Source organism: Ursus maritimus, unplaced genomic scaffold, assembly GCF_017311325.1.
Source record: "Ursus maritimus isolate PB19 unplaced genomic scaffold, ASM1731132v1 scaffold_25, whole genome shotgun sequence".
In the NCBI taxonomy this organism is placed as follows: Eukaryota; Metazoa; Chordata; class Mammalia; order Carnivora; family Ursidae; genus Ursus; species Ursus maritimus.
The window spans coordinates 26,866,850-26,892,136 of NW_024425008.1; the positions used below are offsets into that span (position 1 = coordinate 26,866,850).

At 52.9% G+C, this 25,287-nt stretch overlaps 2 protein-coding genes and 1 long non-coding RNA gene across 4 annotated transcripts in view; all 3 read right to left on the reverse strand.

Moving 5' to 3' along the window:
• The window catches only part of PAPLN (papilin, proteoglycan like sulfated glycoprotein), a 29,198-nt gene extending 23,038 nt beyond the window's left edge, over window positions 1-6,160 (reverse strand). The window contains exons 1-5 of the mRNA XM_040641257.1: window positions 5,925-6,160; window positions 3,433-3,548; window positions 2,577-2,637; window positions 2,139-2,241; window positions 456-586 (exon numbers count right to left, since the gene is read on the reverse strand). Coding sequence (XP_040497191.1) covers window positions 456-586; window positions 2,139-2,241; window positions 2,577-2,637; window positions 3,433-3,548; window positions 5,925-5,978 — 465 coding nt within the window. The 5' untranslated portion in view covers window positions 5,979-6,160. The remainder of the gene's footprint in view (window positions 1-455; window positions 587-2,138; window positions 2,242-2,576; window positions 2,638-3,432; window positions 3,549-5,924) is intronic.
• Window positions 6,161-14,269: 8,109 nt separating this feature from the next.
• Window positions 14,270-17,227, reverse strand: LOC103671406. The gene is made up of 2 exons (XR_570884.2): window positions 17,057-17,227; window positions 14,270-14,885 (listed from the first exon to the last, which is right to left on the reverse strand). It is a non-coding gene; the product is annotated as an uncharacterized LOC103671406 (long non-coding RNA).
• A 3,796-nt stretch (window positions 17,228-21,023) lies between these two features.
• PSEN1 (presenilin 1) overlaps window positions 21,024-25,287 on the reverse strand; it is a 72,401-nt gene continuing 68,137 nt past the window's right edge. For both annotated transcript variants that reach the window (XM_040641687.1, XM_008700032.2), the window contains exon 12: window positions 21,024-25,287. This exon is cut by the window's right edge and continues 78 nt beyond it. In XM_040641687.1, coding sequence (XP_040497621.1) covers window positions 25,213-25,287 — 75 coding nt within the window. In that variant the 3' untranslated portion in view covers window positions 21,024-25,212.

The window sequence follows — 25,287 nt, forward strand, 5'->3', positions numbered from 1 at the left end:
GGTTCACGGGACGTCCCCAGCCAAGACAAATCCGAGGCAACCCCGGGTCGCTGGGACTCCTGGGAAGTGGGCGCCCTTTCCAGCCGGAGCTGGAAGCTGCTTGTGGCCATGTGCACACCTCACAGGATCCCCGTGCGGACCCAGAGGAGAGTAAAGCCAAGAGGCGAGGAGACAGTCCAGTCCCTGCAGCCAGCCAGCCCATCCCTCAGTGGCTTTCTTCCCCTTTGCCAGTTAGCGGGGTTTCTGTGACTTGCCACCCAGAGGGTTGCTTCTACTGCGGTGCCCTTTTCCAAAGGGCAAAAGGACGAAGGTCGCAGGGCATCTGTGATGCAAAGACACCTAAGAGCTGGTCGTGAGAAGACATCGAGCTGGTGAGAGCCACCGGCCCTGCTGGTGCAGGGGAGGGAGACACGGTGAAATAAGCCCCAGGCCAGCCCCCAGGTGGGGGGGCTCACCCGGCAGCTGCCATCCACACAGACGTCCCGCGTGCCAGGCTCACAGGGCGTCCCATCCTCGACAGCCTCCCTGTGCTTGAAGTAGAAGTTCTCCCCCTTGGGAATGCAGTTCAGCTCGCACTTGTTCGGGGCTGAGGTGGACAAAGGGGATAGCTGAGATCCCGAGCAAGCTGCAAGTCCTATCCTGGGCACAGAGAAGCATGGGGGCTGGCGGGGGGGGAGAACGTCCTTGAATGGGCTCCCCCAGACAGTCAGAATCCCACCCCACCCCCATGGGAAGTGACATAAACAAAACTACGGCCTCTCTGGGGATCAAGTAGAAGAAAAATCCCAGGACCAGGAAAAAGCTAGTCCCTTATAAACAAGTGTTAACAATCCACTCCTCTATGTCAACTACTACCAGCCCACTATGCATGTGGGCTACGCCGTGAAGTACGGGGACTTAAAATAACACGGGGAGACGCTTCTCCCACACATTGCGGAATGGGGCTACGTAACAGTTACAAATATATAAGTGTATATCGAGAAAATAACGTGAAAAGGACTAGAATGGAATGCTAGACCAAATCCTATGAAATATGTGGGGTCAAGTTCATTTAGGAGTTTTAATTTTTATAGCCATCTAAATATTATAAGCACGTTGTTTAAACAGCCAAAAGTGGGGCGCCTGGGCGGCTCAGTTGTTAGGCGTCTGCCTTGGGTTCAGAGTGTGATCCTGGTGTTATGGGATCGAGCCCCACATGGGGCTCCTCCACTGGGAACCTGCTTCTTCCTCTCCCACTCCCCCTGCTTGTGTTCCCTCTCTCGCTGTCAAATAAATAAATAAAATCTTAAAAAATAAAATAAAATAAAATAAAAAATAAACAGCCAAAAGTGCTAATAGGAATGCAGTCACCTCCAGCACAGAGAAGGCACCCCCCGCCCCGTGACCCTTTCCTCTGTGGTCTGGTTTTTCTATATGGGTATATTTAGGGCACTTGTGTGGTGCAGTCCATTGAGCAGCCAAACCTTGATCTCAGCTCAGGTCGTGATCTCGGGTTGTGGGATCAAGCTCCACCCTGGGCATGGAGTCGGCTTGGGATTCTCCCTCTCCCTCTCCCCCTGCTTGCATTCCCGCTCTCTCACCCTCTCTCTCTCTCATGTGTTTTTTTCTTAAATTATAATGCTCTAAAAATTACCCACCCTCCTCAAAGCCACTCAGAGTACGCCGTTGGGCCCTAGAGATCCCGAGTGAATGCGCTCTTGCCATACCAAACCCCTTTCAGGCCCCACCTGCAGTTGGCCCAAACCTGGCCCAGCCCTACCAGCACCCCTCCTCCCCACGGCCTGTGGGCATCAGGAGGACCTCTGTGCACCATGAGGAATGCTTCCGGAGCAGGTCAAGCAAAGCAGGGTGCAAAGCAATGGCACAGACATGGCCTGGAGGCTTTGTTTGAAAATGTATAAAGGGAAAGAAGGATGGAGAGACCTCAAAACGAGCCCCCCCCCCACTGTGTTGCTGTGAGCACTGCTGGGAGTCCTGAGAGTTTTTAAATGCATTTGACAGAGCATCTATCATATTGTGGTAAGCACTGTGCAATGGAAAATCAGTGTACAGAAGAGATCCGGAACAATGTACAGAAGAGATCACAGGACGAGGCAGGGTGCAGCTGCGGGGGTGCGGGCACTGGGACCTCCACTCACCTCCGTAGTAGGGCAGCCACTTGTACCGCCTTCCCTGGAAGTCCTGGCTGTCGAACTGGGAGCACTGCTCGGCCCGGAAGTCCCTGGCGCCGGCTGGGCACCTCTGCAGGGGCCAGTGGGGAAGGGAGGGGCAGGTGGGGCCTCCATGGGGGTCCGCCCACCCCACTGCACGTGGGGAGGTCTGACCCATCCCCACCAACCACCTCCCCCTCACCCCAGAAGCGCAGGACCTGCGTGTAGGCCCCCAGGGCTCCTGAGCGCTCCCCTGCAGGGGCTTTGAGCTGCTTGAACTTGAGGGGAGGCTGTCATTTGGGTGGGAGGTGAGGAAGGGGCTTCCTGAAGCCCAGGCTGTGCACTTGCGGGAGGACACCCGGGGACTGGGAGGTCAGCCAGGTAGGGGGTCCCAGAAGCTGGCGTCCCCACTCCCTCGGGCTTTACCTCGGTATGGCAGGAGCGGTGGCTCCGGGCAGGGCCCACGCAGCTGGAACCCCCGTCTCTCCTGAGGATGACAGCACCGGGAAGACCCGAACCCCGTGAACCAACACCCCCCGCCAGGGCTCTCCTGCAGGCCACACTGGGCAGAGGAGGGCTGCCTGCACACAAAGACCCCTCAGGTAGGGATAATGAGACCCGAGTCTATACTTGGGAAAAACTAGACTCAGAAGTCTATCCTGGAGTTCCTCTAACTTGGGGCTACCTTGCCTCTTAGAGCAAATTTCCAGAGAAGACCCAAATTCTGCCTTTGGAGATAAAAGAAGAGGTAATACATACCCACCTGCTATTTACGGAGCATATGGTGCCTGGAATGAGAGCTCATGGCTCTTGCTCCACACACGAGGTTCTCAGGAATAGTGAGTTCAACCCACCGACAGGCAAAGAGTCACCCCCCCCCGTTCTGTGCCTCAGCTATCAGAGTGCAGGGCACATAGTAGGTGCCAGATACCTCACTTAAAGTGGGAGACGTCTATACGTAACAAAGAGGCCAAGGAAGAGAAACTGCACGGGTTAGGAATTGAAGATGGCACATTCGTTCACCAAGAATTTACAGCACCTGCCACAGGCCAGACACAGCATTCGGAGCTAGTGACTGGGGGGGGGGGGCAGGCCTGGCTCAAGCTCCCCTGAAATAAGGCTCATTGTTGAAATCAGAGTGTAGCAGGGAACGACTTGATTTCAAGTACTCCATCCATGCTGCTCCCACCACAAACCCACAGCTCGGAGGGTTCTGCCAGAGCAGCTGGCCAGGCCCAGCGGACCCCTGACCAGCCTGCTGGCCCCGCCCAGCCCCCCCTACCTCTGGGAGAAGCAGGGGCGCTCCCGGAAGCTGATGCCCACTCCGCAGGTCCGGCTGCAGGGGCTCCAGGGGCCCCAGGGGCCCCAGGTGTCACTCTGCCGCCTCACCTTGGGAGCCTGGAGGAAAAGACGCACTCAGAAGTGGAGTCGGCACTCAGAGCTCCCTGGGGCTCACCAGAGGGCCACTGCCTAAAAACATTCCCCTACCTCACCTCGGGAGCCCGGGGTTCCCTCTCCCTGAGCAAACGCCAGGCGCCCCAAACACTCCTTCACAGAATTAGCCAGCTTTCACGTAGGGGGCTGAGAGCCTTACAAACGCGCCCTTGCCTCCAGTACCCAGCACCCGCCAGGCCGATAGCCACTGGGGGGGGGGGGGTACCAGCGGGCAGGAGGGAGGGAGCCACCTGCTAGATCCCCTCCCGCTGTCTCTCCGAGGAAAGAAAGCACACTTGGCGTCAGCCACGGGCGGCACAGGCACGTTTTCTTCTCGGTAATTACCCAAACCATGAGCTGCTGGTGGGGAGCTGGAAGGAGCTAGTCCAGCCCACCCTCCTGCCGGCCTGCCCCCACCTGCTCCTGCTGCTCTCTGCCCCCAGCCCCTCCTCCTCTGACTAACCCCCTCAAGGCAACTCAGGGGCCCTCTTTCCTGCTGTGCTGTTCCCAGGGCCACACTGTGCAGGGGTAGGTGCGAGAGAGGGTGTGAGGGGTGGGAATGGAGGCAGAGGAAGCCACCCCTGACCAGCCTGGGGTTGATGGGTGGCGCCTGGGCCCAATGGCCAGGCTGCATCTGCACTTTATTCCTCCCTAAACCCTGTCCGCACTCAGAAAGGACCCTGTGGTGGCTCCACCCCACCCCCTGCTACCGCCAGAAACTGGAGGCAGCTGAGCCCTGGCCTGGGTGGAGGGGGCACAGGCGAGTTCACGGCCCCACCTGAGCTCACCTGCTGTGGGCAGGAGGCCAAGAAATGTTACTCAGGTGTTTCTAAGGCAGAAAGCACCTAAGAGGACCCAGGGCGTTTTGCACACCTTGACTCATTTCACCTGCAGAGTAACTTGAGGGTGAGTGTCATGCCCCCCAGTGAAAGGGAATCGAAGGCCTGATTTGCTTATGGTCATGCAGCAGTTAGGGAGGAGCTCTGGTTTCATCCTGGGGTCCTGGCACGACAGTGTCCACCTGAGCGGGGCCGTCATGGAGCCAGGCACCAGGGAAAGCCTGTGCCAGGGACCTCAACGACCACGGGGTGGCAGAGGTGACTGCTGGGAAGCTGGCAGGTGATGGAGAGGACATGAGAAAGGAGGCCTCTGGCCCACCTACCGCTCTGACTGTGGCCAGTGCTGGGTCGATGGGGCTTTGGAGGAGTGCCCACTGAGCACCACTGATGTCCCTCTCTGCCTGCCCCTGCAGCCCTTCTCATCCTTGACTCACACTCCACAGTGGTGGCATCTCCCTTGCTCTCCTTCCCCAAGGACGGCCTGCCTCACAGAGGGGTGGGCAGGGCTGTGGGGCTCCTGTTGTGAAGAGCTCTCCGGGGGCCCGATGGGACCTGGCTGCTTCTGTGCCCTCCATCCCGTCAATGCCAGGAGAAGCTTGGCAGGAGCAGCGTCCAAGAGGAAGCCCACCTCTGGGGACCCTCCCCTCCGCAGAGATGGGTCCTGCCTCCTAGAAGGTTTCTTGTATAACCTCAGGATCCAGGTTCGGTCTCCAGGGAGCCCCGTCCTTTGGGCCCCATTAACAAAACAGATACTCTGATCACTAGTTGGCTCCTATGTCCACTCTCCAAGTTTGCACTATAATGTGGTAACCGTTAGCTACCCGTGGCTATTTAGGTTAATTAAAATCAAATCAAACCACTTAATTCTTCAGTTGCAATCGCCATGTTTCATGGGCTCAGTGGCCACAGAACCAAGTGTTTGTAAGAACTGCACAGTTTTAGGACATTTTTTTTTATCATCTCAAAGTTCTACTGGCCATCCCTGCTCTAGCTAGAGCTAAATCCCCAGGGGGGCGGGGTCTAAGCACACACAGTCAAGCTGAGGCACAGCCCAATTTGGTCCCAGGCAGATGAAGGCATGGGCACTGCACCTTGGTTCGTGCCTTCACTAACCCCCTCCACTTCTTCCACCTTGGAAAACGACCCCCGGGGGGGGGGAGGGTCCCAGCATTAGGGGGCACCCAGCACCTTCTGAAGGAGGAGGGCGGTGGGAAGTTGCCAGTCCTGCACACTGCGCCTGCAGGGGGGAGGGCAGCTCCGGGTCCCTTGGTCAGGCCGCTTCAAGGCTGCACCCCTTTTTGAAAGAGCTGGGGGTCCCAGGGCTCGCCTTCTCCCCCCAGCTTCCCCTCTTCGGCCCTCTCCGCAGGTGGTCGACGCGGGGAGACGGGCTCCAGGCTGCGGCGGGGAGGCTGTCCCTCGTCCTAGGGTGTCCTCCCCGCTGAGGCACTTCCCCCACCCCCGCTCTCCAGCCGGGGGCCGGGCGGGACGGGGCCGCACTCACCGCGGACGCGGGCGCCGGGGCCAGCAGCAGGGGCAGGAGCAGGAGCAGCCGCATCTCCGCCTGCGGGAGAGGCCGGCGCTGGAGCGGGCGGGGCGGGCCCGGGGCTCCGTCTGCGGTCCGGCGGGCGGGACGCGTCCCTCCCTCCCGGTTGCCCGCAGGGGACCGCAGAGACGCAGGCGGACGAGAGGGAAGGCTGCAGGGCTCCGTGGCTCTCACGTGGGGGAGAAAAGGCCCGTCTACTCCTGGCTTCTTAAACTTCAAGAGTACCTTCCTCCAGGATTTCAAAGGGGAAAAAGAGAGGGCAATAAAATACTTGCGGAGAGACAGGTTCGGAATCAGAGCAATCAGTCTCACGGGTTTTAACTTAGCACGAGATTCCTTTTTTAAAAGCCGTTATGCCAGTTGTTTTTAAAACTTATTTTTAAATTGATTTTATTTATTTATATGACAGAGAGACGGAGCACAAGCAGGGGGAGCGACAGGCAGAGGGAGAAGGAGAAGCAGGCTCCCCGCTGAGCTGGGAGCCCGATGCGAGGACCCCCAGGACCCCCAGGACCCCAGGATCATGACCTGAGCCGAAGGCAGACGCCCAGCCGACTGAGCCACCCAGGCTCCTGTATGTATGTATGTATATGTATATATATATAATTTTTTTTTTTCCAAAGAAACTCTCCAAATGGGGCGGGCGCCGGGGTGGCTCAGTCGGTTAAGTGATTGCCTTCAGCTCAGGTCATGATCTCAGGGTCCTGGGATCGAGCACCGCATTGACCCCGCATGGGGCTCCTCTCTCCGCGGGGAGTCTGCTTCTCCCTCTCCCTCTGCCTGAAGCTCCCCCTGCTTGTTCTCTTTCTCTTTCAAATAAATAAAAAAAAATATTTTTAAAAAATAAAATAAAAGCTTTAAAAAAAACTTTCCAAAGATGCTTTTAAAACTCAAATGCTTTAAAAACGTCAATTGTATCCTACTTTAAACCCAAGTCAGCATTTCTCTGCACAAGAAAAGCTCCACAAGTCGGTTCTGTAAGCAGTGTGTGTGGGGGGGGGGTGCGCGCACGCCCCTGTGCAGGCTGTGGCTGACTCAGCGGGAGTGTAGTGTGTGCACGAGTCCAGGGAAGTGTGTGAAGCATGTGCGTGTACACAGTGTATGTGTGTAGTGTGGCGTGAGTGTGCAAGCAGTGTGTGCTGTCCGTGCACAGTATGTGCATCTGTGCGTGTGTGTACATGTCACTATTGGAGAATGACATAAGCAATATGCGCCTTCAGTACAAAACATTAAACAAGTACTGACTTGCACGTTTAAATGTAAAAATCTGTAATTCTACCAGTGTCATAAATTTTTTTAAGTATAAAATGACCTCATTTTGCAAGGACAAAGCAGCATACGTTAGCCAAGTTCAGCAAAATGTCACCTGGCACATTTAGCGACGTACATGCTTCGTTAACTTAGCGCAAACAGTGATTCATTTAGTCATTATTTTCAGTCAAATCAGAGGTTCCTGGGGCTAGCAGGTGACGGGGGGGTGGAGGGGTGAGGGGAGTACCGCCACCCCGACCGACCTCCGCTCTGCGCCCGCGCTCCTGTAATGCAGCGTGAGGGAGGGGAGGCCCGCATTTTAGGACTAATGACAAGACGAGCGACCAGGGATGGTTCTCTAAAGGACACCGCCTTTAGGGACGGAGGCGCGCAGAGCCAAGGGGGAGACTGAGGAAAGGACGGGAGGAAAGGCTGCACTTATAATTCCTACTAGGTTCTACCGCCACTGCGACAATTACACCAGATCAAGACCCACAGCGGCAATCCCAAGGTCCCCAAAGCCAGAAAGGTTATTTCAATTCACTTGGGAGAAAAACAGAAACAAGACACCGTCCGACTCCAGGGCCAGCCTTGGGTATCGGGCACCGGACTACTCTGCGGGGTTCCCCCAGCTGCCCGAGGGCCCGGCCCTCTGCGCCCACCGGCCGGCCGTGTGGGCTCCTTTCACGTCGTGTCTCCGAGGAACGCGGCGGGGCCTGATCAGGGCTGAAGCGGCGGCCCGGGGGCTCCGCGGCCCAGCCGGTCTGCGCCTCCTCGCGGGGGCTGGCCCAGGACCCGTGCCCGGGGTCCCTGCGCGCCGGGAGCCGCCTCCCCGCACGCCCCTGGCGGACACCCGGACGTCCGAGGCCGGAGCGACGCCCTTCCCCGTCGCCCCCTTCTCAGCAATCTTCCCGGCTTCGGTCGCGAGGAGGCGCCCGCGGCCCGCCCTCGCAGCTCGGGAACCGTCCCCGCGCCCCTCCACCAGCCGGGATCGCGCCGGGTGCAGCCCCCGAAGGCGGGAAGGTGCGCCTCCCACGCGGGGCGCCGGGGCGACCCGCACGTGCTGGCCCTGGCAGCGCCTCCGGGAGGGGCGCGCTCGGTCTGCGGAGCCCGGTGCCTGGGCGGCGCGGGAACGGCGTCCCACCCAGCCAAGGTCCGAGGGGGCGGGTGGCGTGGGCGCGGGGCCGCGGGTCGCATCCGGCTGCCCAGCACGAGTCCCCGTGGCTGCCCACGTCTCCTGCCCGCCGGTGACCTCCCAGTCCCGCCCGAGGGCGCGCGGTGCCTCGCGGCGACCTGGCGGACAGAGCCGGAGGCGGGGTCTCCTCCGGGATCCCCCACTTCCTCCGACGCGGCTCTGCCCGCGGGCCGGGCGGGGCGCGTTCCTGCGGCGGCCCCGGGCTGACCCGCCCCTGCAGCCCGGTCCCTGTCCCTCCGCTTTCCTACCTGTCTCCGGGCGCGCAGGTTCCGCAGTGCCGCTCCGTCGGTGCCCGCCCTGGGAGTGGGAGGTCGGCCTGGCGGCGCGGAACGCCTGTGGAGGTTGGACTTTCTCTCGCTGCCGCTGGAGGGCTTCCTCCCCGCCCCATCTCCCCCCACCCGGCCCTGCAGACACCCGTCCCCAATCCCAGCGGAGCGGCCCCCACAGTGACGGGTGCCGCATCCCCCTGGGTCCGTGCCATGGCTTGGCTTGACCTCCATTCTGTGTTTCCTCTCTCGGGCGGGCACCAGGCACCACCCCGTCCCATTTCCTCTGTGCCTAAAGCCACCCATCTCTGCACCATCCCCCCTCCCTGCCCATCTCAGAGCACACGTCCGGGGGTCTGCTCCTCTTCCACCCTTGAATTCTATATAGGCAGACCTCACTCTATTCTGCCTTCCTGGGGTTGTTTGGGGGTTAGGGGGGGGATTCCAATCTGCTTTATTCCGCTTTGCAGATAAATTGCATTTTTTACAAACTGAAGGTTTGTGGCAACCCGGCCTGGAGCAAGCCTGTGGGCATCCATTTTTCCAACAGCATTTGTTCACTTCGGGTCTCTGTGTCATATGTTGGTAATTCTTGCAATATTTCAAATTTTTTCATGATAATCAGTGGTTATGGTGCCCTGAAAGCTCAGATGAAGGTTAGCGTTTTTCAACAATATTTTTTAATTTGAAAATTTGGTTTTTTTAGGGGCGCCTGGCTGACTTAGTGGGTCGAGCATGCAACTCTTGATCTCAGGGGTTGTGTGAGCCCGGTGCTGGGTATACAGTTTACTTTTTTAAAAATTGGTTTTTTAGACATGCTATCACACACTTAGAGACTACAGTGTAAACATAAGTCTTATATGCACTGGGAAACCAAAACATTTATTGGATTCACTTTATTGCAATATTCACTTGATTGCAGTGGTTCGGAACCGAACGTGCAGTATCTCCAAGGTATTCCTGAGTTTCTCCACATACGCGCTGCTGCTTACTACCCTCCTAGCCAGCTTTTCCCACTGCTGAGAATGCACTCTGGAAGCCCACCCTCCCTTGCAAAGACCCTGGCCAAATGTCAGCTCTTCCAGAAGGCTTCCCCACACCGTGGCAGGCAGAGCTGGTGCCCACCCAGCTCCCTCGTTCCCTGTCCGGGTCTGCGGTGGTTTATGGTGCATTGCTCTGTGGGAATCTGAGTCTCCCGGACTCGGCTATAAGCTGACAATAAAGCTTGCCTCCCCATCACCTGTGCCCAGGGCACTAAGTAGGATCAAGGTAAGGGCTCAATAAATGTGATACATTTAATTTCCTTTCCTAGTTGTCCTTTTTCTCAAGAAAGGCACTTCTTGCCTGCCTTCCCTTTTTTTTTTTTTTTTAAGATTTTATTTATTTATTTGACAGAGATAGAGACAGCCAGTGAGAGAGGGAACACAAGCAGGGGGAGCGGGAGAGGAAGAAGCAGGCTCACAGCGGAGGAGCCTGATGTGGGGCTCGATCCCGTAACGCCGGGATCCGTAACACCGGGATCACGCCCTGAGCCGAAGGCAGACGCTTAACCACTGTGCCACCCAGGCGCCCCTGCCTTCCCTTTTTTGATACTGAAAATCACCTGCCTCCAGCAAAATAGCAGTGGCCTTGGGCCACAGGGCAGGTGGGGAGGTCACAGGGCTGGTCCCTTTCCCTTGTCCTCTTAGGCCTTCAGGCCTTTGCTTACCCTGATCACTGGTCATTTCTTCCCCAGGCCTCCACTGGGGCAGAGCAAAGTCACCAGTGGGAGGCTCACCCCTTGTTCAGACCCCCCAGCTCCTGCAGGTCATTTCTCTAGGCTGTCACTGACTTTCAGACAAAATGCTTATGAAAACATAAACATTTTAAATCTGCCCCATTTCTTACCCATCAGTGAAGAGAGAAGCGGCCGCAGCTGTGTAGCAGGGACCCCTGGGAACTGGTGTGAATGCTTAGGCAGAGATAAAGCTTGGCAGAGAAAAGGGAGTGGAATTACCCAAAGCCTGCCTAGAAGAGGAAAATGGTTTCTTCCATTCAAGAAGCCCTACTCCCTGCCTCCATCAGCCAGGAATTTTCTGAGCTTGGTCAAAGGTCCCTGTAAAGGCAGAGGAAACTGCTTCTCCTGCTATGGGGGCTGGGTAGCTGAGGCACCTTCCTTCCCGGCCTGTTCCTGGCTTTCCTCAATGATCCCTCTCAGACACCCAGGCCCATGATTTCTTACTTCCCACCCCTGCTGCAAAGAGGACCCCGAGGGTGGGGAGGCAGAGCCCACACACAGTGCTAAGGGGCAGCCTTGGACCCACCAGCAAGGCCTGAGCAGTTGCTGGCTTAGCTAGGAGTCCTCCTCTCCAAGCCTCAGGTTCCGCTGCCCCAGAGGGACGTGGGGAGTTCGGTGCCCAGCACACGCACAATCGGTATACATACAAAAAAATGGTGATGTAGAAAGAAAAGTGGGAGACCCTCCCTGTCATTGTAAATTCCCCTCTGCACCTGCCCTACACCACTCCCTGGCGGCACCAGACACTCCCTTCCACCTGGGGGGCTGCGGGGCCCGGGGTGTGTTGGGGGGGGTGGGTACAGCCCTGGGAGGCAGACACCTAGCGTGGGAACCTGTTCTGCCTCTCGTAGTGTGCGAACTGAGGAAAGCCACGTCATCTTAAGCCTCAGCCTGCTCACTTGAGCCTCCCACAGAGGGGGGTGGAGGGAAGCCAGTGGCTTCTATAAAGCGCCCACTAAGCGCCCAGTAAAAGTGAGTTCCCTCTGCGCCCTGCTCCCTCCGCCTGTATCCTGGATTCTGTACATCCCGATTATCTCCGCAGCTTGCAGATCCGGGGACACCACCTAGAAATAAGCAGCCGGATCTTTTTGTAAGGCTGGGTTGGGATGGAAAACTGGAGAGAGAAGGGAGAAGGCAAAACCCCGAGAGCCTCAGGGCTCCCAGGAGGCGCCACTCCAGGAAGCCTTCCCTTCCACCCGCCTCTGCGCTCCCCCAGTGCCGGGGTTTGCCCTTTGGAACCACTGCAGTGATACATTTGTCTCTCTTTCTCCCTCTCGGCTGCGGACTTTGCAAGGTCAGGGATATGTTCCCCCCGCCTTGTGCCCTGTACCAGAGGTGGGTGGCAGCCGTGAGGGTGTCGCTCAACACAGCACGGTGGAGGAAGCACGGCCGATGACAGCGTCCACTCGCCTCGCGTCGGGGCTGCATCATGTTCTGAAGGCCAGCCCTGTTCTGCTCCCACCTGCTTATCTTCGCTGCGTTTCCCCTAATAGATCTCTTGAACATCTAATCGGACCTGACACACAGGGTTCTTGGGTGCGATCCATGAAAAAGATGTAGTTCACTTAAACGGAAGAGTTGCCTAGAGTAGGGACATGGAGAGCTCATGGAATGGGCAGGAAGGCTAGAGAATCAGGCACAGACAAGGGCTGCAGTCCCTGCCAAGGTCGTAGACCATGGCCCAGAGACAGTTCTGGTTAGGACTGTCCTGCTGGACGCTGGACTGCTGCCCCCAGCATTTTCATGCAGGTTACGCTAACCCACATCACCCCCGGAAAATCGCCTGAATGGTCCTTGTCGATGTCAAGCCCAACAGGAACGTGCTTCCACCCTGACTGCCAAGACCTGAGAAACAAGAACTGGCAGGTTCCCCGGATGGGAACCTCGTTCAGATGCTGGGCTCCCCCCGGAAAACAGACGTCCGCCATCTCCCTGCAGCACTGAGCACACAGTGTTTGCTGAACTGAACTTAGAGAATGCTGCTTCTCTTCTTCCTTCTCTTTCCGGTGGTTGTTTATTCATTCCTTGAACATTTGAGGGCCTACTCTGCCAGAAGCTGGGGAGAGACCTGTCGGGTGGTGCTAAACATTTACCGAGCAGCTCTCTGGAGGAGAAAATCAATTTCCATGGTATAAATACTCCATGTCTGTTTTCAAGCTACCAAGGTAATGTCACAAACCACAGGGCTGGGAAGAGAGGCCGTCAGCTCTCCCAAGCCATGGGCTCCAACACGCACCCTGTCCTGCTCTTGGGGAGGTCACATTCTAGTAGGGAGGGCATTGCATGGGAATGTTGTGTGTGAATTTAGAACAAAATAATCTTACAACCTGCATATTCAAATGTTTCCACTATGCCACAGCCCACTAGGAATCCAAAAGGAAAAAGAACACTTCCCTTTTAAGGATTTCTCCATTGCTCTCTCTACCTTTTCTTCACCCTCCCACACATATATCCATTTCCCTTGATAGAGTCAAAGTTGGGGGACGGGGGGGGGGGTTAGTGCTAAATGCTCGTTCCCAGTCTGCCCCTCAACTTGACTCTGTGCTTCCAGATCCCACACTAATCTCTTCTCCTCCCCCTCTTGCTGCCATATCCAAGTCAAAACCTTGAAACACCAAGCAAGACCATGAGCTTGAGAAGTCCAATGTTCAGTATGTCTGACTAGTGCTGTCATCAGATAAGCCACCTGGCCTTTGGAGGCAAGTTTGATCCTCAAAGCTGGGACAGAAATAGAGCCCCCACCCCACCCCTCCTGCAGACGTGAGGGCCATCCAGAGAGAAAGAACAAGTCCTGGGATGTCCTTCAGTGACATTAGGTCTGACACGGACCCACCCTAGCTGCCCCATCCCCAGTCCGGATCCTGGGACAGGGCACCAGGAGGGAGGGGAGGCCCATTGAAGAAACGGGAGTCAGGGCAGAAGGTCAGAGTCAAGACAGCAGCAACACAGAGGGAAGAAGGGGGCTTTCCAGAAAAGCTGTCCTGGTTGGCTCCCGCCCAGCAGCTCCAGCTTGGGAGATGTCATCCCCTTCCTTCCACCGGGAACACGCACACTCACACATAAGCACACGCGTGTGTGCGCACACTGAAGAAACTAACTGCATGAGCTCCTGAAGACATTGAAGGGGCAGGTGTGAGGAGGCCCCATCCCCGTGCCCACCCTCCGCATCCTGAGTGGGAGAGGGGATCAGGGCCCAGGCCCCCACAAAGGTCAGTGTGAGCTGTGGGACCAGCCTAAAGGGTCCCTCTCAGCTCAGGGTTGTGCCCCGGGCTCCAGAGTAAAGCTGGCCTCCTGTGGATGAGTGGCGGTGGCCTGGGTGCCCCGATCAATAGCGACAGAGACAGGGCGAGTCCTCGTGCCCTCGTCGCAGATGCTGCTCGTCGGGCTCAGTATCTCCCGCTCTGTGGCTGCTGTCCCCGTGGGCTGCCAGGGAGGGGCCTGGATTGGGACCCCCACAGGCCAGCTGCCGGGGCTTTTGGATCCTTTCCTCTTGGTCTCTCTCCACCATACTTATCTCCTCTGCAGCTTCAGCCTCTGTATTTGGATAATTCTCAGCCCGGAAACTGAGAAGTGTCTGTGCCTTGTGCCAAAGGCCTAGAAACATTACCCAGAAAGTCAGAGGACCAGCAGCTTTCAATCTGGAAATGGACTTCCCAATGCTCAAGTTAAATAAAGAGGGGAAATTCTACTAACTTGGGGGGGGGGTGCTTCTCTAACTTCAGTATTTATGGATGGACCTGTTATCCTGACCCTTATTTTCGAGGATAACACCACTTAAAGATGTATAGATATAAAACTAGTTCTAAGCTTTTTGTTTTTACAGCTTTTATATAACTATAATCCTATTATATATATCTGGGTCCCAATTCCTTATTAGAAACTCTTGCAGCCCAAAGTGTCTCAGGTTGAGCATTTTTCAGCTCTTGGAATTTACTAAACTGCATATGATATACGACCTCCAGGACGGTCTGGAAGCCGTCTTTAATCAAAACTAACCAACCAAAAGCAATAACAAAACCACACACGCTTACAGCTCTGCAGCAGAACATACACATGTTCATCTAAACAGGCTAAGTCGAGACTCTAAATCGCCTCACGCCAGTTCAGGCAGGTCTTACTCACAAACTGAGGAGAAACCTTTCAGTTTCCCGAGTCTTCTGAATTTCGTAACTGCAAATAAGGGATTGTAGACCCGTAAAACTTAAACACGACAAAACCACAAGCAGGATTCACGACATGAACACAATGTTAATGGCGGTGACGGATGCCGGTGCTGGATCCTCTCCCAGGGGGCCATGAGTGTGGGAGCACGGGAGACAGTGGGGCTGGAGAAGGCGCGAGTCTGCAGTCCACAGGCCTGGACCGGAGGCTGGCATCTCCACTCACCGGTTGGGATGCGTCTGGAAGTTAACCTTTCTGCATGGCAGTTTCTTCATTTTAAAAGGAAGACAATGGATTAATGTAAATTTTTTAAAAATGCTAAAATGGAAAATTTCCAAGAATCAACAGCCCCAGGGGCTGAAAGCAAAGGAGGGCAGCAGAGAGATGGAGGGTGGTGTGTGCGCGTGTATGTACACACACACACACACACACACGCACACGCACACGCACACGCACAGGCCTCCACCCAGCACACACCCTGAAGTCCAGCTGTGAGGGGGCCACACCAGTGACCAGAGTGGGGAGGGAGGTACTTCTCAGAGCGGGGCATGTGCTCTTGGGGACACTGAAAGACACGAAACACACAAGGCACAGATTTGGGGAACATCCACTCTAAGACTGGGAGTATGTTATGTTGGGGGTTGGGATGAAATAGATTTCACAATGGTTTGTGATGGTGTTGTGGTTATTTTTCTATTAAAACAAACCCACAACAGCATGGATGAACCCTGAGAACAGTGTGTTCAGAGAAATATGCCAGACACAAAAAGACACATATTGCATGATTCCACTGATTTGAGGTACCTGGGACAGTCTAATTCATAGAGACGGAGAGCGGAATGGTGGTTGTCAGGGGCGCAGGGAGGAGGGAGGGGGTCAAGCCTGGAGATCTCAGGGAGTCAGTCCTGAGAGCTGCACAACGTTATGAAAGTGTCAAATGCCACTGCATGAGATTAAATGAGGGTTAATCATATGTGGAATATAAGAAATAGCACAGAGGATCACAGGGGAAGGGAGGGAAAACCGAATGGGAAGAAATCAGAGAGGGAGACAAACCATGAGAGACTCCTGACTCTGGGAAGCAAACTGAGGGTTGCTGGAGGGGAGGCGGGGGGTGGCGTGGGGGGCATATGGGGTGACCGGGTGATGGGGTGAGCACTGGGTGTTACGCACAACTGATGGATCATTGAACACTACACCTCAAACTAATGATATACTGTACGTTGTCTAGTTGAATTTACATTTTAAAAAATGAGGGTTAAGTTGGGGCGCCTGGGTGGCTCAGTCGTTAAGCGTCTGCCTTTGGCTCAGCGCGTGATCCTGGATCCTTGGGATCAAGCCCCGCATCAGGCTCCTCCGCTGGGACCCTGCTTCTTCCTCTCCCACTCCCCCTGCTTGTGTTCCCTCTCTCGCTGGCTGTCTCTCTCTGTCAAATAAATTTTTAAAAATCTTAAAAAAAAATGAGGGTTAAGTGTAAGTAAGTATTAAGAACCGTGCTATTCTTTATTCCTCTGCATTTGAGGTGGTGACACTGACTCAGGACAAAGCCATGTATTTCTCAGAGTCACAAGCGTGCCCTGGGGGAAGAATGCTGTTTGGATTCAGCTCTGACCACCTGTTTATAAATAGGGGGTCTCAAAGCAGATAAGGCCAACTGGTCTTCCCCAGCACAGCCTTGTAAACAAAGGCAAAGCTGGTAAATGTTTGCTCTTACTTAAAACATGTTCCCCCACACACGGCCTGTTTATGTCATCCTGCGTGGAAATCCCCTCCTGTGGACCCCTAATCCACCCATTACATCATTTATTCACCAAACCCTTGCTGAGCAACTCACTCCCAGGGGGCCTAGGATGGGGCGGTGAACGCAGGCACCCAGCTCCCCCCACGGCTCAGCCAGCTGGTCCCCACACCACTAGAGGGTGTGGGGGGCCTGGAGGCCAGCTGGGGGGCACACCCCCACGGGCTGCGTGCACTTGCCAGCACTGGCCCCCCTCACCTTGCTTGGAGGCGCCGGTGCACAAGACCTCTCCTGTGCCGGGGCGACTGCGGGAGCCCGCAGCAGCGTCCGACCCCAGGCACGTGGAAGGGAGCCACGGGCCCCCACAGCGGCAGGGGCGGCGGGGGCGAGTTGGGGCGCGGCCGCGGAAACAGATGGGCCGGCGGGGCCCCGTGGGGCTCCGGGGAGTGGGGGGGAGATGAGGGATGGGGAACGGGGCCAGACTCGTCCCAGCCCCCGGGGCGGGACAGGGGCCCTGCGCAGGGGCGGCCAGGCCTCCTCTCCTCCTCGTCGTCGGCCGCTGGGAGCCTGGAGCGCCGCCAGGGGAGACAAGCTGGAGGGCCTTCCAAGCAGCCAGGGCCGGGGGGAGGGGGGGAGGGGGGATGGCAAGGAGCCCGGATCCCCCAGCAGCCACCCCCCAACCCCCGCTCACCCGTGACTTACAACTGGGACGGGCTCTCGGGGTCAGATCACCTGCCTCCTCTCACAAAAATGTTGACCAGTGCATTGGACTTAAAAACGAAAATCCGTTCCCGCAACAGCTATCGTGGGCTTGGAGTGCCTTGGTGAGTCACATCTTTAATGACCAAGTTGCATAATCACTTGTAACAAGTCTGTGACTTACCTCACCAAGTTATCTGCAGCACAAGAGGGAGAGGGGAAAATCTGGTCCTTAAAGGATGACGTGCTACATGCGGACAGGGGCAGGGAGGGGACCCGGGTCCCTTGGTCTCCCTAGGGCGGGCTGCGCCGGGGTCACTGCCATGGGCCCGCCTGTCACAAAGGGGGCGCCCTGCCTTAGAGGATCCTACATCACCGGAGCGAAAGGGGCTACGCCGCCGCCGTCAGTAGCACACTCACCCCGAGGCCGGCTGCACTGTGGGGTTCCCTTCACAAACATTCATGGAATTCCCTGCTGCATGGCCAGTGGAGCCACAGTAAGAACATAGGAAGTCTGGGCCTCCTCTCCCAGCCCGGCCCGGACAGCACGGGCAGAACAGAGACCAGAGTGAAGGCAGAGGTCACCCGGGGTAGAAGAGCCCTTCCCCTTCCACGGGCACTTTACAGTCCTAGAGCCTGATGATGTTTGTTAACTGATGACCTTCTGGCTCGGTTATTCCAGAGAAGACGAGGAGGGGAAAGGGGCTGGGGAAGCATGGGAAACCCACCGGGGCAGAGGGATGGCAGAGAAGTCGTTTTCAGCGTCTGAGAAAATCTTAAGAAATCATACTTTTGCACCTCTCCAGTCATGCAAGCAAAACCCAGCCTAACGCTATTTTATGGCATATGTAGGTAAATCTGATTAAATAGAAAAACAAATTACTGCCTAATGAGTTACAATACTTGGTGGACAAAATCTTTGAAAATCTAGATGCAGGATAAAGTCCCCAAAATCTCTCCTCAGTCTCTCTATTTGAGAGACTACTCTGTGTCCATCACTGTGACAGCCCCATCCAGAGGGGATGGGCCAGCCCTTAAAGAACCCACTTAAATCCAGGTATTTAAATGTAGTGTAAATAGAGTGATCTAGCTCCCAGTGTTTTTTCTTTCAGATCTTCCTTGTACATATCGGTGTTTTTTTTTTTTTTAAGAGTTTATTTGACAGAGGGCGAGAGCGAGAGCGAGAGAGCGCACAAGCAGGGAGAGCGGCAGGCAGAGAGGGAGAAGCAGGCTCCCTGCCAAGCAGGGAGCCCGATTCCAGAACTCTGGGATCATGACCTGAGCTGAAGGCAGACGCTCAACTGACTGAGCAACCCAGGCACCCTGATATCGCTGAGTTTACTGGCACTTGACTAGGTCTGCTACCCAAGAAAACTAATCACAATCAGAATCTTACCTGCAGGGGCATCTGCCTTTGGCTCAGGTCATGGTCCCAGGGTCCTGGGATGGAGCCCCACATTGGGCTCCCTGCTCAGCAAGAAGCCTGCTTCTCCCTCTCCCACTCTCCCTGCTTGTGTTCCCTCTCTTGCGTTCCCTGCTCTCTCTCGCTCTGTCAAATAAATAAATAAAATCTTAAAAAAAAAAAAAAAAGAATCTTACCTGGAGTCCACCTCGAGGTATGCTAGGGTAGAGGGGTAACAAAATCCCTTCTTCTCTTGCATGAGGAATTGACCTTGGGTTACTACATAATTAAAACAATTTTAGGGGGGAAAAAGGACGAACAGTGGCAGCAAGAGTATGTCAACCTTTGTCCTAAGAATCAGGACTCCACTGGGGCGCCTTGCTGGCTCAGTCAGTGGAGCGTGCAACTCTTTTTTTTTTTTTTTTAAAGATTTTTTATTTATTTATTTGACAGAGATAGAGACAGCCAGCGAGAGAGGGAACACAAGCAGGGGGAGTGGGAGAGGAAGAAGCAGGCTCACAGCGGAGGAGCCTGATGTGGGGCTCGATCCCATAATGCCGGGATCACGCCCTGAGCCGAAGACAGACGCCCAACCGCTGTGCCATCCAGGCGCCCCGGAGCGTGCAACTCTTGATCTCAGGGTTGTGAGTTTGAGCCCCATCTTGGGTGTAGAGATTACTTAAAATCTTAAAAAAATAAAAAATAAAAAATTAGGACTCCAACAAACTTGGTTTGAGGCTTTTCCATTTCTCCCCTTAAGAGGGCATGGCATACGAGGCACAGAAGGGCCAGCCCTGTAAGAGCATCAAACTTGGTCAAGATTAAGAGGTCCCTGTGCTGAAAGGCCCCTGTGGTAGGCCAGGTCACATCCTCCATGGTATCTACAGGTCACCTAATGAAGAAGGTATATTCTCAGTAAATATGGAAACAGATTTAGTTAGCTCATTGGGTTTTCCTCTGGATAAATCATCACTTTAATTCAAAAACCAATTATCCTTGGGTGTGTCTCTCCCATACTTCTTCCTTCCTGATTTTTTTGGTGAATGTCCTTCATCTTCATGCCAATTCAGAATCTTCCATTTTTTTCAAACTTGCTTCCAACTTTGTTTCTGGAAAACATTCTGATCTTAAACCCTGTCTTTTGTGGATCTCTGTTGCTCTGCACTCCCATTCAAATGATGTAATGAGTCAATATTGTACTTGCTTGTACTCACGTATGCTGTCATTTCACTTTTAACCAGATCCTGAGCTAATGGTGGGCAAGGATTCCCCCCACCACACACACACAGAACAGTCCCCAGAGAAAATGGTTGGGCTACAGAAGTCTGTGACACTTACCTAGTGATGATAGGAAATCCAACCTCATTATTCTTGCTTCTCAACCCTGCTTGAGGACATTCTTCATTCTCATTGAGAACACCACTGTCAACGCCCCTAAAAATCGGAAACCTCCCCCAGCTGACGAGAACAAATAATGGTATTTCTGTGGCAGACTCTAGTGGCGTTGCCTACTAGATTCATAAAAACAAATGATGTCTGTGATTCCCAAAGGAGGGAATGAATACCTTCCCTGCTTGGTGACGCTCTTCGCCAATGTAGCCAGGAATGTATCCATCAATTATACGCTCTTTTTGAAGACAATAGCCAACTTTGGTTTTCCTGCCATGATCTTTTTTTTTTTTTTTTTTTTTTAAGATTTTATTTGGGGCTCAGCAGGTTAAGCGTCTGCCTTTGGCCCAGGTCATGATCCTGGGGTCCTGGGATCAAGTCCCACATCAGGCTCCTTGCTCAGCACAGAGTAAAAAATAAAAAAAATATATTTTATTTATTTATTTGAGAAAGCGCACATGCGGGGGGAAGAGGGGCAGTGGGAAAGGGAGAAGCGGACTCCCCGCTGAGTAGGGAGCCCAACACAGGGCTCAATCCCAGGACCCTGAGACCATGACCTGAGCCAAAGGCAGATGCTTAACTGACTGAGCCACCCAGGCGCCCTGCCCACCATCTTATTTCTGATCAATAATTCCCAACATTTTATATGCTATTCACTGTTTAGAAACAAAAGGTTTTGTTGAGTTTTAGGAAAATGACATGACTATCAATAAAAGTAATGTTGCTTTTTTCCATTGATGTGACCTACATTTTTTTTTTTTTTAAAGTGGGCTCCATACCCAACATGGGGCTTGAACTCACAACCCTGAGATCCAGAGTCGTATGCTCTACCAACTGAGCCAGCCAGGCATGCCCATGATAATTTTGAAAAGATAATCCTCCAGCACATAAAATATCTGCATTGTACTATAACATACATGTTTCATAAGTTCTTGTTTCAACAGCTTTTACATATATTTGAGTTAGGTATTTTCTAGAAAAAACATACTTTCAGAAACTAAGTATTAAGAACAGTTGTTTTGAGACTTTTGATACTGTACCCTGCTATGATCCATACCCCTTCATTATGAGTGAATAACAGAAACAGTGCATTTGTGTTTCTTAACTGTTTCTGATAATAGTTCAATAGTTCTCCCAGGTACACACTGTAATACTTTCATGTAAGAAAATTAGCACAGCTGGAATCATGCAGTCTTTATTAATTTGACAAATACAGGAAAATCTGTAATCATCTATCAAAATTATATCTTACCAAGAATTTGAAAGGTATTTAAAAAAGATGTATTCACAGTCTGTCTGAATCATGTACAAAGCAGGGTCTGTAGGAGCAAAAGCCAGACGACGAACATGGAAATATCTGCTGAAACCTGCAGCCAGCCCCTCCTGTCACACCGTCAACAGACGATCCTGTACTCGCTACTCTCTACAGTTAATTTTGAAGCTGCCCTTTTACAACAATTATTTATTTTCAAAGGAAAATTGCTTCCTGGGAAATCTTTCCTGCTACACACCCGGGCTGAAGTGCTAACCCCAGCTCCAGGGCAGGGCGCACCCCGCTACTTCCTCAGGGCAATGTTGCAGCTGTCCAAGGCCCTGGGAAACAGTCAGAGAAAAGGGTTCGTTTCAGCACTTGGCTGATTTTTTAATATGTGCATCTGAGGTTTTCCTACCAGAGGAGAGGACTGTTCAGAGGGTGGCATCCAGATGATTCAGGAGGTGAGCGTGATGACAGCCTTGTTAGGACACTCTGCTCGGCAACTTCACCGAGGGCCGTCAAGAGCCAAAACCATTGTTTTTAATCTCCTGTGTTTGGGGGATTTGAAGAGAAGCAAGATGATCACTTCGGGGATCAAACTCATGATGATGATATGGTTTCATCCCAGGGCAAGACCAAATGTCCAGTTTTCAATTCCCGCCCCCCCCACCCCCAGCTTTGTGGATAGCCCAGAGGTGAGGTTCTAGAACGGCAGGTGAGAATGCTATGGACCATCCACAAGCAAGCAGAGAAAAAGGAGTACTTTACTGAAAGGAGTGGTTCCTGGAAGAATCAAGTCACCTTTATAACATCAAAGGGTAACCTGAAAAGGGGTTACTGACAAGTACCGATATTTTAGAGAAGTTAAAGATGGCATCTCTCAGCAAATAGGAAACTACAGCTGCATTCTGAGGGTGTGTCTAATCCATCTTCGCATCTTTAGACTCCAGCACCACGCCAGGAACATGGAAGACCCTGGATAAATCCTTCCATAGTGGTTTCTGGGCTCTTTTCCTTCCAGGGCTAGATCATGAAAGGGCAGATATGCAAGCCCAGGCCCTGGGGGTCAGGACCAGAGACTTCCTTGAGATGCTGACCCTGGAATATCTTATGTGGGAGCTTAACTTTTATCTCACATTCTACAAATTCTGACCAAGACTACTATACAAAGTTTTTTGAGGCCAAGTAAAGGACAAGCACTACACTTACTGCATAGACATCGGTTATGGAGGGAGGGCTTTTAAAATCAAGGGACTTTAAAAACTGGGGATCCAGGAGTTTAAAAGTGAAAAGACTATCTCTCTAGTTTTTGCTCCTTCAGTGAAATCAATAAATCATTCACCTATGATTTTCTTCCAAGTTGCTTACAAAGCTTTGTTCTCATCAAGAAATTTAATCATTTACAGTGAGAGCTGTGATCCTAGGACCAGATGCTGACTTAGAATCAAAAACAGGAAAAGCAAGCTCTTCCTCTTTGAAAAAAAGGTCCACAGAGCTTCCAAATATGGTTGGTATGCCCACAGGCTAGTTTGTAGCAACCTTCTGTACATAAACACTCTGTCTTCTGTGAGCCAGTCAGGCCCAGAGATCAGTGGCCCCTCTCCTTCCTCCTCTTCATTAAGCGGGTGGCCTGACCCGGCCCCACAGCCACCCCTGCCCTGTGTGAGGGCACGTCCGCAGTGGACTGTGTTCCCTGGTGACAATCTGTTTCTCATGGTGGAAGACTAGCATTTTGATATTTCAGAAACAACTGAATTTACCCTAAGAAGAAAGTTCCGAGGCAAAGTTCTGCACCTGAGATTGGGGTTTTAGGAAAGAAGAGTTCTTTCTATGCTGAGATGTGGTTCTGTCGTGTAGAAAGTGAGTTTTACTGCAGTCTTTCTACGTAGGACAGTGATACACAGGACGGACTTAGTCACACTCACACCACATAGTCTCTTCCGGGATGAACCTTTCATGAAACGTACAGTACTTCTGGGGCCTCTGCACAAGTAGACTACTCTAGATCAGGGCTCCCTCAAGACTGCCTCGAATCACAAACACGTTCAGGTGGCTTTGTTGTAGTGGTTGATTCACGTGTCTTTCTAGAAGATAATACCCACATTGCTACATATCTGGGGAAAAAGAATCTTGGAAAGAAAAGGCTAAACAAAGAGAGAGATGAAAGAACCCACTACCTTAAGCCCCACTCTTCCTGTGCATAGCACTCCTTTGTTGTTTCTCCCCGCAGCTCTCAACTGCCCACTGTGAGCCACTTTTTACTTACACTCCGGTTATGACCAACACACTACTGCTAAAGTTAGTTTACAATATTCTGTGACAGAACAGATATTCTAAACACCAAGAAGAGCTGCAAACCAGATCACATGATAGGCTGGAGAGAAAGCAGGAACAAGAAGAAAAGCTGGCCCTTCTGTTCAGCCACAAGGGGAGACTAAGTTTCTCACAAATGCTTATAGTCTGATCACCATGGCAGGGGCTGTCAGTGGGAGAAGAAGGGTTGTGCCCGGCAAAACTTCGCTTGGAGGAGTCATGTGCCCACGGGCTGACGGCTCTGTTCATGTCCCCAGCTGAGCTGCACTGGGCCTTAGCCTGACAGCCCAGTTCAAAGGTATACTGAAATGAAAGGTAAGGCAGAAGGGAAAGCACTTAACACCTACTGTGACGTTCTTGAGGAAGAACCTGGTTCTCCTAACATCTGCCCACGGGATGTTAGCTCATTCTGTCCCACTGGCTGTTAGAGGCCCCTTCCTTCTCTTCTTGGCAGCTGGTTCTCCTCCTGACCCTAGGTCCTCCCACGCATGGCTAAGTAAAATCATGGCTTTCTCCAAACTCTTACTTTGTACTGATACAACTGACTTTATAACTACCAGCTTTTGGCTGTTGGTCCAAATTCCAACCCACAGTCAGAGACAATGGGCTGTGGTAAAAAAAAAAAAAAGAAAAAAAATGAAAAGAAAAACCAGGACAGAAAGTGCTTCACCAGCCATTTTACTCTTCTTTAATTCCACTGTCTTTGGGCACACACTGTATTTGCTACTGAAGAAATTATGACAGCGAGGCTGACAGCACTGATTCAGAACACATTCTTTGCACCACACACAGAGTAAAACCCTAGAGTAACTGGATCATCTGCTGCCACGACAGAGCTGTCTCACTTGCTGTATAGAGAATGCTTACGGGGGAGTCAGGGAGAGACGGGAATGGAAGCAAACAGGGGCACGTGAACCTACAAGTATGTCTAAAAATAAAGAATTTGGTGGAAAATCCAGAATGCACCTAAGGCTGATAGGAAACCGTTTGGATATAGTTCCATTCTTTCCTGAAATTACTAAATTTGGAACCTGAGGTTAAGACTTTGAGGATAAAGCAACCTCGAATCAGTTCAGACTGGCCGTGGGAAGAAATGGCAACCGTTGATGGTACTGAGTTTCAGTGCTTGAAAACGAGACTTTGCAAAATCAACCTACACACCTGACTTGACTCAAAGTGGAGAAAAAAAAAAAGTCTTATTTAAAAACGATAAGTCTGCAGCAAAAAGGTCTGAAAGTGAAAGCTGGAGCCCCTTGTCAAAAACCTTTTCATTTTGCTGCTGGTGCCCGCTCTCCTCACAGTACCTCCCGAAAAGGTTCAGAACTCAAGACAGGTTTATTAGGTTGATCTTCAACACGTAGTTAGGGTGAAGAGTCCTGCGTGGTTTAAACCACGCCGTTTAATTTCTTGGTGATGGTAGTCCTGAGAGTCTGCTGTGTTGGTAAAGTCCACCTGTGACCAAGGGTTACACTGCTGGCGGGAGCACAGCGACTTCGTGGTCCGTCCCTCTTCCTCAACCTTGTCCCTCAAATCTGGTAGTTTTTGCACCGAGGGACTCAGTCCATCACGATGACGTATGTTCAAACCATTTTCTGTAGACACCTCCTTCCGGCGCCCAATGGTACAGGTGGTCAGGAAGACTTGGAAGGAAGCTGCAAAAAGTCCGGCTGAGAATCTTGCCTTTGTTAGATGTGGACACAGGAAAATCATCTTTGTCCTCCCCAGATTTTATTATAGTCAAAGGAGAAAAATCCATGGGATTCTAATTGCAAATGTGCTAAATATAAAATTGATGGAATGCTAACTGGTCCATAAAGGGCTGTACGAGATAATCTGTGGCAAAGTAGAAAACAAGCCCAAAGGTGATAGAGATCG